This window comes from Bison bison, unplaced genomic scaffold, assembly GCF_000754665.1.
Source record: "Bison bison bison isolate TAMUID 2011002044 unplaced genomic scaffold, Bison_UMD1.0 scf7180017864374, whole genome shotgun sequence".
NCBI lineage: Eukaryota > Metazoa > Chordata > Mammalia > Artiodactyla > Bovidae > Bison > Bison bison.
This window is the reverse complement of record NW_011494946.1, coordinates 3,948,343-3,961,638: the sequence shown is the minus strand read 5'-3', so window position 1 is coordinate 3,961,638 and position 13,296 is coordinate 3,948,343. Positions and strand designations below refer to the sequence as shown.

The following is a 13,296-nucleotide window of genomic DNA, read 5'->3' as shown; positions in this document are numbered from 1 at the left end:
TACTGGTTTAGAAAGCTCAATTAGTCAAGCCTTCAGATAGCTGTTTTTAAGTCTTTTTAATTTTTCCTGTTAGACTAGAAATAGTGAGCCCTCAACATTTCAAGAAACATTTATTCAGGTTAAACTCTGATAATATAACTGTAAGTTATTTTGGTGGTTTTTTTAAAATTTAAATTGTATCACAAATCTGGGATTATTTTCACTGCAGAGTTCAGTAATTTAAAAATTTTTCCATTGAGAAATACATGAAGGAAGTACACATACTCCAATGGTAATTGTTTACTGTTATGGGAATCGTTCAGTGTTGTGCATATTCCAGTCAGATCAATTACTTTTCACATCCTCATCCATTCAAAAGACACAGAATTCAAGAATGAGAGATTACAGGGATTTGCTCTAAAATGATAAAAAGAAATCCCTCTATTTAAGTATTTCCATTACTAGTGAGCCCAGCACTCTCGAGGACTGCCACTAGATGTGATGCTGTGGTGAGAATGCCGTGCACAACTGTGCAATGCGATTCATCTAAGCAAATGTCTACACTGGTGAAAACCAGGCGGACAGAAGCCATACTAATCCCTCTTTTGAAGAGTAGGATTCTTGAGGAAAACTACCCTTTGGACTCTGTCAAACCATGTTAATATTTATTAAACTATGGTTAAAAAACAAACCAAAAAAACCCAATGAAAATGGAAGAAAGGGAAGGACAACTAAATCAGTAACTGGTTCGCAGGTACCTAGAATTTCATTAACTTTTACGTAAATTGTGAAGCTTTTAGTCAGTAACTCAAGCTTTTTATATTTAAATTTGAGCAAAGATATCTGTTTCTCAAAGAGCCATTATTAAAACTTGAATAAAGCACATATAGAAACATAAACGTTAATGAACAAAATTCAACGTTTGCCTTTTGTGGGCCATTTCCAGAGGATGGAGTAGCTTCATGAACTGAGCATTCACTGGGCAAAACTTCAGCTCCGGTATCAACTTCATTACAGTGGTAGTTAATGGTTGTATAAGCCTACATTTAAAAGGATAAAAGTGTAATTAAAGAGATGTACATTAGATAGTCTTCAAAATAGTGAGCTCACACTGAAAGTTTAAATGTGTATTGTTCTGAGGTTCAATTACATTATTTCAGAAACTATTTTAAACTAAATAGTTGAAATGCAATATGGGAATCTTATATTTTGAAATGTCAACATAATTAGAATTAGAGAATTTCTGTAAGAAACTTCAACATGTAATATGGGAATGGGAAGGGAATTTCCCAGTGCCTGAGGATTTTTGCTCACATTATGTCCTTCAAATATCCAATCCTGATAAAAGACAGAAGGTAACAAAGGCTCAGATATTTTAGAGGTAGCTTCCTCTTCTGTTTTATTCATTTTCTTATGTAACAGTGTTGAGAGCAAAACATTTTTGCTTCTCTCAACAGATTTTTTTTTGGCTAGAAAACTCAATGCAGATTCAATATTAATTATAAATCCTTGGAGTTATAAATAGCACAGGTATTAGTACTACCTTTCTTGGTTACATATTCTGAGCACCGGGGTATGCAGGGCGGCCATTGCTCAAGTACAGACAAAATAATCTGAGAAACAAAAAGCACAGTTTCTCCCATGGGAGTGTGTGTGTGTGTGTGTGTGTGTGTGTGTGTGTGTACACTTGAGTTGCAAAGAAATGTAACACATAAAGTAAAAAGGCATTTAAAATATTTCCAGGCATACTTGATATGGCAAGGGTCAAGAAATACGTAACAGTAAAATACTTTTAAAATACAGAACAGGAAGTACATGCTCGGCTACTTCACCTTACCGGAGGAATAACATAACTCCTTTGTTCCCCAGCAGGCCACTGCGGTGGCATCTTAAAAAAAAAGAAAGAAAGAAAAGAACGCTTACTTAAATATTCCTTTACACTGTCACAAGGATCTGAAATAGACAATGCTGAAGTACTGGTGTTGGTTTCCTTGAGCTTGTTATAACAAGACAATGGAAAAGTACTTTATGATATGTATGATTTTATTGTTACTTTCATATATTAACTTCATCTTTTTCTCAATTTTCTGGAGTTGGTTTTCAGGAAAACTCAAGAGACAGTAGCTCTTTGAATTTATTACCATAGTGTCACAGATATGGTCATTATCTATGGACAGAAATTCTAGTAGCCAGCTAAAATAAACATTATCAAACATAATTGCAATTCAATGCTCTAAGAACTGAGTAACCATTTTATCTCAACCTATGCCTCTATAAAGACTCATAAGATCCAGCCTGTATGTTTTAGCTATTAGACAGCAAATGAAGACTACATGCTGAAATATAGAAGAGGACACCAAAACTTGTAAGACAGTACAAGAGAAAGCTTGCTAAGCTCATTTCTGTCAAAATATTATTCTTATTCTAAATAATAAAGAAGCCCTAATTTTAGACTAATTCTGTTTTTCCTTAAATTTTAGGCACACTCAACTACTTTTAAATGACAAACTATTAGGGAAATTTACATAAAGGCCTAAATAATATTCCAAAGTAAATAATTTTGATCCCTATTAAATTACCTGATAATTATAAACAGGCAGCTGATATCCAGTGATAACCTGAACTGGTGAACTTGGATAAGGAGGATAAGCCTGCAAAGAAAGTTTACAGAAAGAATGAATGAACAACGTACATTTTTAAAAATCAGAAAGGAGTATCATTCCCAATGCAATAAAAACATGAAAATAAGGAAATCTTCATTTTTTTATATCCAATCCAAAATTCTGAGTGAGTGCTTTCATGAAGAAATAAGTATTCTCTGTCAAATGTTAGCCTTTGGGCTGGGAGAAGGAAGAGATAAATAAAGGCAGTGACTGATTTTGCAAGCCCAAGTTCATCTTTTTTGTATATTTATTCCCACCCAGAAGTTCTTTCTTAATCATGATGAAGCTCTATTAGAACAGATTCCCATGTTAGCATTAAATTAATACATGTGTGCTATTTTTTTGTAAAGATACTCGTAGGCAGTTTTGTATCCTTTGACAGTATTTTGGGGTAACATGGAATACGCCCCATAGACATTTTGGCTCTTTCTGTGTTTTACTTCTAAAAGTTAAGGGCAATGTACAACCCCAACCTGGAAAAGAGATATTTCAATAAATATTTTCAATAAATATTCAAAAAATATTTCAATAAATATTTATTGACTGAAAATATCTAGGTACTAGTATACAAAAATATACCAGAATAGGTAATAATACCTCATGGTAAATTTTATGAACAAGCAGGGCTTTTCTTGTAGCTGTTTTTTTTTTTAATGTAAGAAAAGATATATTCTATACTTCAGGTAGATGAAAAATGCAAATAAACGAGAGATACTGCAGAGCCTTTTCACTATTATTTTATTTCTTTTCCTAAGAATAAAATGTCTTTTGAACGAAGAAGGTAAACTGAAGTAGGAAGAAAATAAATGTTATTTATTATCAATAGGAGACAAGTATTCCAAATTTCAATATTAAAGAAATCAAGACAAGACAAATTATATGCCAGAAACTCATAGAACTTACAAATATAATTAAATCGTCAGAAATTTATCCATGTTAGAACCACAATACATCTAGAAATCAACAATCTGTATGAAGAGGCACCTGGAAATCATTGCAAATAAAGACTAGTTGACCCTAGGAAAGAATAAACCAGGTAAACACATGAAGAAAACTGTCTTCAAGCATTTTAGGAGTTATTTGGGGGAAAAATAGAAAGGAGATATATTCCATGTGGCTACAGTGATCAGTTCTCAGATAAAGACTTACCAACTATACAGAAGCAGACTTAAGCTTAGGATAAGAAGTAACACCAAGGGAACACTTCATGCAGATGGGCGAAATAAAGGACAGAAACGCCAAGGACTTACTACAAGTAGAAGAGATTCAGAAGAGGTGGCAAGAATACACAGAAGAACTGTATAACAAAGGCATTAACAAACCAGATAACCACAGTGATGTGGTCACTCACCTAGAGCCAGACATCCTGGAGTGTGAAGTCAAGTGGACCTTAGGAAGCATCACTACAAACAAAGCTAGTGGAGGTGATGGGATTTCCAGCTGGGCTATTTCAAATCCTAAAAGATGATGCTGTTAAAGTGTCGCACTCAGCATAGCAGAAAATTTGGAAAGCTCAGCAGTGGCCACAGGACTCAAAAAGGTTAGTTTCCATTTCAATCCCAAAGAAGGGCAATGCCAAATAATGTTTGAACTACCATGTAATTGACCTTGTTTCACATGCTATCAAGGTAATGCTCAAAAGCCTTCAAGTTAGGGTTTAACAGCATGTCAACCAAGAACTTCCAGATGTACAAGCTAGATTTAGAAAAGGCAGAGGAACCAGAGGTCAAACTGCTAACATGTTTTGGGTCATAGAGAAAGCAAGAGAATTCCAGAAAACCAACTACTTCTGCTCCATTGACTATACTGAAGCCTTTCAAAGTGTAGATCACAAAAAACTAAGGAAAATTCTTCAAGACATGGGAATACTAGACCACCTTATCTGCCTCCTGAGAAGCCTGTATGCAGATTAAGAAGCAACAGTTAGAACCAGACATAGAACAATGGACTAGTTCAAAATTGAGAACGGCATATTGCAAGGCTGTACGTGGTAACCCTGATAAATAAACTTCTACACAGAGTACAGCATCCTAAATGCTGGGCTGGATGAATCACAAGCTAGAATCAAGATTGCCAGAAGAATTATCACCAACCTCAGATATGCAGATGATACCATCTTAATGGCAGAAAGCGAAGAACTAAAGAGCTCCCTGATGAAGGTGAAAGAGGCAAGTGGAAAAACTGGCTTAAAACTCAACACTCAAAAAAGTAAGATTCTGACATCTGGTCCCATCACTTAACGGCAAATAGACGGGAGAAAATGGAAACAGTGGTAGACTTTATTTTCTTGGGTTCCAAAGTCACTGTGGACAGTGAATGCAGCCATGACATTAAAAGACGCTTGCTCCTTGGAAAAAAAACTATGACAAACCTAGATAGCATATTAAAAAGCAGAGATATCACTTTGCTGACAAAGGTCTGTATAATCAAAGGTATGGTTTTTCCAGTAGTCATGTACGGATGTGAGAGTTGGACCATAAAGCGTGAGCACATAAGAACCGATGCTTTCGAACTGTGGTCCTGAAGAAGACTCTTGAGAGTCTCCTGGACAGCAAGGAGATCAAACCAGTCAATCCTACAGGAAATCAACCCTGATTATTCACTGAAGGAGTGATATTGAAGCTGAAGCTCCAATATGACCACCTGATGCAAAGAGCCAACTCACTGGAAAAGACCCTGATGCTGGGAAAGACTGAGGGTGGGAGGAGAAGAGGACAACAGAGAATGAAATGGTTGCATGGTATCACTGAAGTAATGGACGTGCGTTTGAGCAAACTCCAGGAGATAGTGAAGGACAGGGAAGCCTGGCATCCTGCCGTCCATGGCATTGCAAACAGTTGGACAGGACTTAGCAACTGAACAATAACAAGAACAAGCAACACCAAGAATGACATTTCTAACACAACGTCCCATCATTTAGAAGGATTCAAACAGCACTAGGATTGTCACCTACTATGGAAATCGTTGACATGACTCCATAGAGGGTAAGAACTAAGACGGGCTTACTCTTTAAGGTGCTCGCATCAATAATAAGATCTCTAGTATAATACACACACCAAAAAAAATTTAAAAAAGGAGCGGAGGTACTTCTTACCTGAACATACTGAGTTATAGGGTTTATCATGGTTGGAGGCTGCATGTAAGTTTCAGCGTTTGGATTACTCCAGACACTCTGAAATTGTGGTGGAGGAGGAGGATTAAAAACCAAAGGACGTGGCTGCACATGATAAGCACCTTTTTAAAGAATAAAAAGAAAACAAAGCCTATTTTCAGTTCTCTGAAAAGCCACACATGCGTCAACAAGAACAATTCCTTTCTTTACTCACACAAATTTTGTTTCCTGATTGCAGGGCCCAGTTTCAGCTTTTTACCATGGAAATTTATCTGTGACTGAAAATAAAACAGTATCAAAACTAGAATTAATGTCCAAGTCTTTACTTCCAAGACTTTGATTAATACCCAAGTTCTCTAAAATTACTAGTATCAGGTAACATCAGTGTTAAGAATATACCAAATCAAAACTTACAGCATGAAACCACCTTACTTACCTTCACTCTAATAAAATTTTGAGAAGTTATGGAATTTGATTAAAAAAAAAAACACCTTTACTCTGTCTCTAATCATTCCTATCTCCAGTTCATGAAGCTGGATGTTCAATCAAAAATACAGAGGTTCTGATTAAATTATGTAAATTATTCCAAGCCTGAGTTTCAAACAGGAAATATATTTATTTCTATATCTTATAAAAGAATGAGTATATATTCAGGACACAAATAATACTAAACACCACATCCATAACATGAGAGATTTTTTCCAAAAGAAGATTACTTACTTCTACTATCTTCTGCACATCCACGTCATTATAAAATGAAACAAATCCATAGCTAGAAAGTCAGATAGATGAAGTATAAAATCACCACCGTATCAGTACATGGTTTAAAACTAGTGTTCTATAACTGACTAAATAATGATAAAGGATGAAAAATATACTGAGGTAAATAACTATAAGATGTACATGGTAGATTCTCTATAAATACTACTGTTTTACTTTCCTACCCTGATCTACAGATTTGTGTCAGAATTCACAAAGATTAAGGCAATGTAGGAACTTAATTAACAAAAAATTCATACCTATGAATCTGAGTTTAACTTATTATCTATGGCAAAATCATTAAAATTTAAGATACTGTGAAACGTATGAAGAAAACAATTCTTTGATAAAACTGACTAATCCTCTTATGTGAAATGAAGACAAGAAATATTTAAATACAAACACTAGGCAAATGATTAAATAAAAGAGCTGGCAGCCAAACTTATCCTCTACATGAAAGTTACAAAGCAACAAATTTCTCTTATGCAAATGTGAGAATCCGTTTTCGATTTTTCTTTTCTGGAATTCTATACATGCTATATAGTTGAGGTATTTATTATAATTTATATTGAACATATGTTTTACTCACCCTTTGGACACACCAGTTCGATCCGTGATTATCTTCACTTCTTTTACTGAACCATATCTAGCAAAGAAACTTCTAATTTCTGTTTCATCCATCTATGCAGAAGAATTTGATTTTTAAAAGTAAAAATTCAACATTCAAAAATTTCAATGATACTATAAAGAAGTTTTGGTGATGTGGAAATATCTCCTTCAAGCATCCCCAAACTACATATCTATATCAAAGATATTTTTAGCCCCTAAAGGTTATACATAAAAACAATTCCAAACCTGCATGAAGTACTTAAAAAAAAAAAAAAAAAAAAGTCTTATGTTTACTGCTGCTAAGTCGCTTCAGTTGTGTCCGACTCTGTGCGACCCCATAGACGGCAGCCCACCAGGCTTCCCCATCCCTGGGATTCTCCAGGCAAGAACACTGGAGTGGGTTGCCATTTCCTTCTCCTTATGTTTACAACACTACCCAAATCCCACTATTCACAAAATACTTTCAATAAATGAAAACATGAATACATTACCCTAACATCAATTCCACCGACAAAAACAGTGTTTGGCATGATTTTGCCTTCTGGTAAAACATAGCCTTGGCTGGTGGTAGCTGAAGACGACTGGGTGCTGGCCTCTCTGGAGATGGTTGAGTTTGGAGTCTCAGGATTTGCAGCAGACTGTAATTTGGAAAGCAGATGTCATCACTAGATTCACAGGCTAAAATCATAGATGCTATGAAATATAATTTGTTTTTAAGGCTGCATATTGTCACCCTGCCCATTTAACTTCTATGCAGAGTACATCATGCAAAATGCTGGGATGGATGAATCACAAGCTGGAATCAAAGATTGTTGGGAGAAATATCACCAGCCTCAGATATGCAGATGACACCACCCTAATCCAAGAAGGTGAAGAGGAACTAAAGAGCCTCTTGATGAAGGTGAAAGAGGAGAGTGAAAAAGCTAGCCCGAAACTCAACATTCTAAAAACTAAAATCCTGGCATCTGGTGACATCATTTAATGGCAAACTGACAGGGAAAAATTGAAACAGCAACAGCCTTTATTTTCTTGGGCTCCAAAATCACTGTGGACGCTAATTGCAACCATGAAGTTAAAGACGCTTGCTCCTTGGAAGAAAAGCTATGACAAACCTAGACAGCATATTAAAAAGCAGAGACATCACTTTGCCGACAAAGGTCCACTGCTGTGGTTTTTCCAGTAGTCATGAATGGATGTTAGAACTGAACCATAAAAAACACTGAGCGCCGAACTGATGCTTCTGAATGGTGGTGCTGGGGAAGACTCTTCACAGTCCCTTAGACTGCAAGGAGATCTAACCAGTCAATCTTAAAGGAAACCAACCCTGAATATTCATTGGAAAGACTGAGGCTGAAGCTACAAAACTCTTGCCCCCTGATGTGAAGAGCCAACTCACTGGAAAAGACCCTGACCCTGGGAAAGACTGAAGGCAAAAGGAGAAGAGGGTGGCAGAGGATGAGATAGTTGGATGGCATCACCGATTCAATGGACATGAGTTTGAGCAAACTCAGGAAGACAGTGAAGGACAGGGAAGCCTGGCATGCTGCAGTCCATGTGGTCACAGAGAGTCAGACAGGACTGAATGAACAACAATAACAATAATAGTAAGCACAAAAGGCTGCAAGGTAAAGATGAAGATATTATGCCTTAGCTTATGAAGGAAAACAGGAACAAGGACAAAAGAAACGGATAGATATTTTTGAAAATATTAGCAGAATGTTATAGAAATTAGTTACAATAATGGAAATTAAGAGTTCCTATTTTGTTAGATGCCAGAAATTATGATAAATTTAAGATTTCTACAAACTGCTATAGAGATGAAATAAAAATTGCTGTATTACCAAATTGGAGTGTTTGGGCTTTTCTCTATTAATTCATGCTCATGCTAATGTTCCAACATACTTTGTGTTTCTATCTGAACATCTCCTAACTCTTTCCTTTAACTATGTTACAGTGATATTTCATGACAATGAAGTCAGAGAGAACAAAAACTATTTTAAAGCTTTTCCAGTTTTAAATGTTTTATAACTTTTTCCTAAATGGGACTATATTACATAAGTCACATACCTTGAACTATAGAGAAATTAGACTAGATTTCTTTCCAAGATAGAAAATTTACCAATCTCTTTCAATTAACTCACATTCAAACACTCAAGGCAGTTCTGAAATTCTTACAGACTTTCTCTTCAATTTCCCCTTCATTTGTGAATGAATTTTCAATACCTTTTTATTTGATAAACTATTTATATTATTAGCTGTATGTGAACCACAATGGATAGATGTATTTCAGTTGAGAGGTGCAGTATTCACGCAGAAAACTGTGCTGGAGTAAAAAGGGTTATGATAACATATTGATTCTCAACCTGGGGAAGATTCTGTGACCCGGGGGCACCTTTTGGTTTTCTCAGTTGAGGGGTGTACCTGGTAAAGGAAAATAACAGAAAGGGAAAGACCAGAGCTCTCCTCAAGAAAATCAGAAATACCACGGGAACACTTCATGCAAAGATGGGCTCAATAAAGGGCAAAAACAGTAAGGACCTAACAGAAGCAGAAGTGATTCAGAAGAGGTGGCAAGAATACACAGAAGAACTGTACAAAGAAAGTCTTAATGATCTGGAGAAGCATGATGGTGTGGTCACTAACCTACGGCCAGACATCTTGGAGTGTAAAGTCAAGTGGGCCTTAGGAGGCATTACTGCAACAAAGCTAGTGGAGGTGATGAGTTCCAGCCGAGCTACTGCAAATCCTAGATGATGCTGTGTAAGTGCTGCACTCGGTATGCCAGCCCATCTGGAAAACTCAGAAGTGGCCACAGCACTTGAGAAGGGCAGTTTTCATTCCAATCCCAAAGATGGACAATGCCAAAGAATGTGCAAACTAACATACAATTGTGCTCATTTCACATAAGGAAGATTATGCTAAAAATACTTCAGACTAGATTTCAACAGAACATGAACCGTGAATTTCCAGATGTTCAAGCTGGATTTAGAAAAGGCAGAGGAACCAGAGATCAAACTGCTAACATCTTCTGGTTCATAGAGAAAGCAAGAGAATTCCAGAAAAACAACCACTTCTGCTTCATTAATGAATTAATTCATCAATTAAACTATGCTAAAGATTTTGACTGTGTGGATTACAATAAACTGGAAAATCCTTCAAAAGACAGGAATACCAGACCACCTTACCTGCTTCCTGAGAAACCTGTATGCAGGTCAAGATGCAACAGTTAGAACTGGACATGGAACAATGGACTGGTTCAAAATTGGGAAAGGAGTATGGCAAGGTTGTATACTGTAACCCTAATTATTTAACTTCTATACAGAGTGAAAGTGAAAGTGAAGTTGCTCAGTCGTGTCCGACTCTTTGCAACCCCATGGACTGTAGGCTATCAGGCTCCTCCGTCCATGGGATTTTCCAGGCAAGAGTGCTGGAGTGGATTGCCATTTCCTTCTCCAGGGGATCTTCCCGACCCAGGAATCGAAACCGGGTCTCCTGCATTGCGGGTAGACGCTTTACCATCTAAGCCACCAGTGTGGCTTACAGAGTACATCATCCCAAATGCCGGGCTGGATGAATCACAAACTGCAATTAAGACTACTGGGAGAAATATCACCCTCTGATATGTAGATGACACCACCCTAATGGCAGAAAATGAAGAGGCACTAAAAGAGCTTCTTGATGAAGGTGAAAGAGGAGAGTGAAAAAGTTGGCTTAAAACTCAACATTCAAAAAATTAAGATCATGGCATCTGGTCCCATCACTTCATGGCAAACAGATGGGGGAAAATGGAAACAGTGACAGACTTTATTTTCCTGGGCTCCAGAATCACTGTGCAGCCATGAAGTTAAAGGTTGCTTGCTCCTTCAAAGAAAAGCTATGACAAACCTAGACAATATATTAAAAAGCAGAGACATCACTTTGCCAACAAAGGTCTGTATAGTCAAAGCTATGGTTTTTCCAGTAATCATGTACAGATGTGAGAGTTCGACCATAAAGAAGGCTGAGTGCAGAAGAATTGATGCTTTCGAACTGTGGTGCTAGAGAAGACTCTTGAGAGTCCCTTAGACAGCAAGGAGATCAAACCAGTTGTTCCTAAAGGAAATCAGTTCTGAATATTCATTGGAAGGACTGATGCTGAAGCTCCAATACTATGGCCACCTGATGAGAAGAGCCAACTCATTGAAAAAGACCCTGATGCTGAGAAAGATTGAAGGCTCCAGGAGAAGGGAGCGACAGAGTATGAGATGGTTGGATCGCATCCTTGACACAATGGATATGAGTTGAACAAACTTGGGGAAATGGTGAAGGACAGGGAAACCCGGTGAGCTGCAGTCCACAGCGTCTCAAAGAGTCAGACAGTGATTAGTGACTGACCAACAACAAACCTGGTTATCTGGTTGGTAGAAACCAGAGATATAATAAGCATCCTACAATCCAACACACAATCCAACACCACCCCCCACAACCAAGAATTACCTGGCCCCGAATCTGCATAGGGTCAGTTGAAAAACCCTGTGATATTGTTGGCAGAATTGAAGAGTAAAGTTCTAAATCTCATGTTCTGTTTAAGTAATATGGATATTTGAGACAAAAAAACAGTAATCTGAGAAAAAGAAAAATTTGGGTTGTACAGGTTGTGATATTAAGTATGCTGCTGCTGCTGCTAAGTTGCTTCAGTCGTGTCCAACTCTGTGTGACCCCATAGACGGCAGCCCACCAGGCTCCCCCATCCCTGGGATTCTCCAGGCAAGAACACTGGAGTGGGTTGCCATTTCCTTCTCCAGTGCATGAAAGTGAAAAGGGAAAGTGAAGTCGCTCAGTCGTTTCTGACTCTTAACGACGTCATAGACTGCAGCCTACCAGGCTCCTCCATCCATGGGATTTTTCCAGGCAAGAGTACTGGAGTGGGGTGCCATTGCCTTCTACATGATATTAAGTATAAAATTCATCTAGTGATTTCACTAGGGTCAGGTCTTAAGGAAGGCACCATTCTGTCCATCCTATTCCTTAGCCAGCAGATGGCGCTCAAAGCTAAACTAAGGAATGTACTCCTTTCAAGAGGCGTAAACAACAGGGATTTTAAAACTGCCTGTGTGTATATTTCTATACAATTATTAACTTATATATGAGCTTCCTAGGTGGCTCAGTGGGTCAAGAATCTGCCTGCAGGAGACGTGGGTTTTATTCCTGGGTGGGGAAGATCCCCTGGAGTAGGGCATGGCAACCTACTCCAGTATTCTTGCCTGGAAAATCCCATGGACAGAGGACCTGGCAGGTCACAGTCCATTGGGTTGCAAAGAGTTGGACACAACTGAAGGAACTTAGCATTAGCAGCACACAACTTATGCATACAAATCCACAACCAATAGACAATCTTTGCGTACTTTTAAACTATTGCCAAAAATACTCTACAAATCAATTCCTGTTGTTGTTCAGCTGCTAAGTTGTGTCTGATTCTTTGCTACTCCATGGACTGTAGCACACCAGGCTTCTGTGTCTTTCTCCTGAATTTTACTCAAACTCATGTCCACTGAGCTAGTGATGCTATTTTAGGTTAAAGCTAAAAGTTTGGTGTTAAAGAATTAATCATAACTAATCAATAACATGCAGAAAATAAATTACATGTAAATTAGATGACAGAAGTAATTATTTTTCTTAATTACACCTTCAAGTGAGTTGATGGGTTCTAAAATGAGTAATTCTGGAATATTAAGTAAGGGTGAACTTGGAGGCCATCATATACACAATTCTCATCACTACTATTTTCAGTAACGGATTCCCTTTTATATTTGAATGATCAAGTGACAAAGATAACTAAAAACTGGAAATAAAACTTATCATCACTAAAGCATCTGCGATGTCAGCTCTTTGACAACATTTCATTCAACTATTAAAGTCTACATGCAAGCAAACTGAAATCTATGTATACTGACTAGGTCAGACTAAAAGTCTGTAATTTGCAGTCATCAGTGTTACATCCAGAGAAGGAAGTAGTTATTAAAGAAAAAAATGGAGTGAGTGTCCTACTCTTTGAGACCCCATGGACTGTAGCCTACCAGGCTCCTCTGTCCATGAGATTTTCCAGGCAATAGTACTGGAGTGGATTGCCATTTCCTTCTCCAGGGGATCTTCCCAACCCAGGGATCGAACCCAGGTCTCCCGCATTGTAGACAG

General features: G+C 37.6%; 1 protein-coding gene across 1 annotated transcript in view; it reads right to left on the bottom strand.

Moving 5' to 3' along the window:
* The window catches only part of DAZL (deleted in azoospermia-like), a 16,976-nt gene extending 5,360 nt beyond the window's left edge, over positions 1 to 11,616 (bottom strand). Inside the window, exons 1-9 of the mRNA XM_010856751.1 lie at positions 11,599 to 11,616; positions 7,614 to 7,760; positions 7,103 to 7,194; positions 6,475 to 6,526; positions 5,969 to 6,032; positions 5,737 to 5,876; positions 2,559 to 2,630; positions 1,817 to 1,867; positions 906 to 1,019 (exon numbers count right to left, since the gene is read on the bottom strand). Of these exons, the coding sequence (XP_010855053.1) occupies positions 906 to 1,019; positions 1,817 to 1,867; positions 2,559 to 2,630; positions 5,737 to 5,876; positions 5,969 to 6,032; positions 6,475 to 6,526; positions 7,103 to 7,194; positions 7,614 to 7,760; positions 11,599 to 11,616 (750 nt within the window). The remainder of the gene's footprint in view (positions 1 to 905; positions 1,020 to 1,816; positions 1,868 to 2,558; positions 2,631 to 5,736; positions 5,877 to 5,968; positions 6,033 to 6,474; positions 6,527 to 7,102; positions 7,195 to 7,613; positions 7,761 to 11,598) is intronic.
* Positions 11,617 to 13,296: the final 1,680 nt, after the last annotated feature.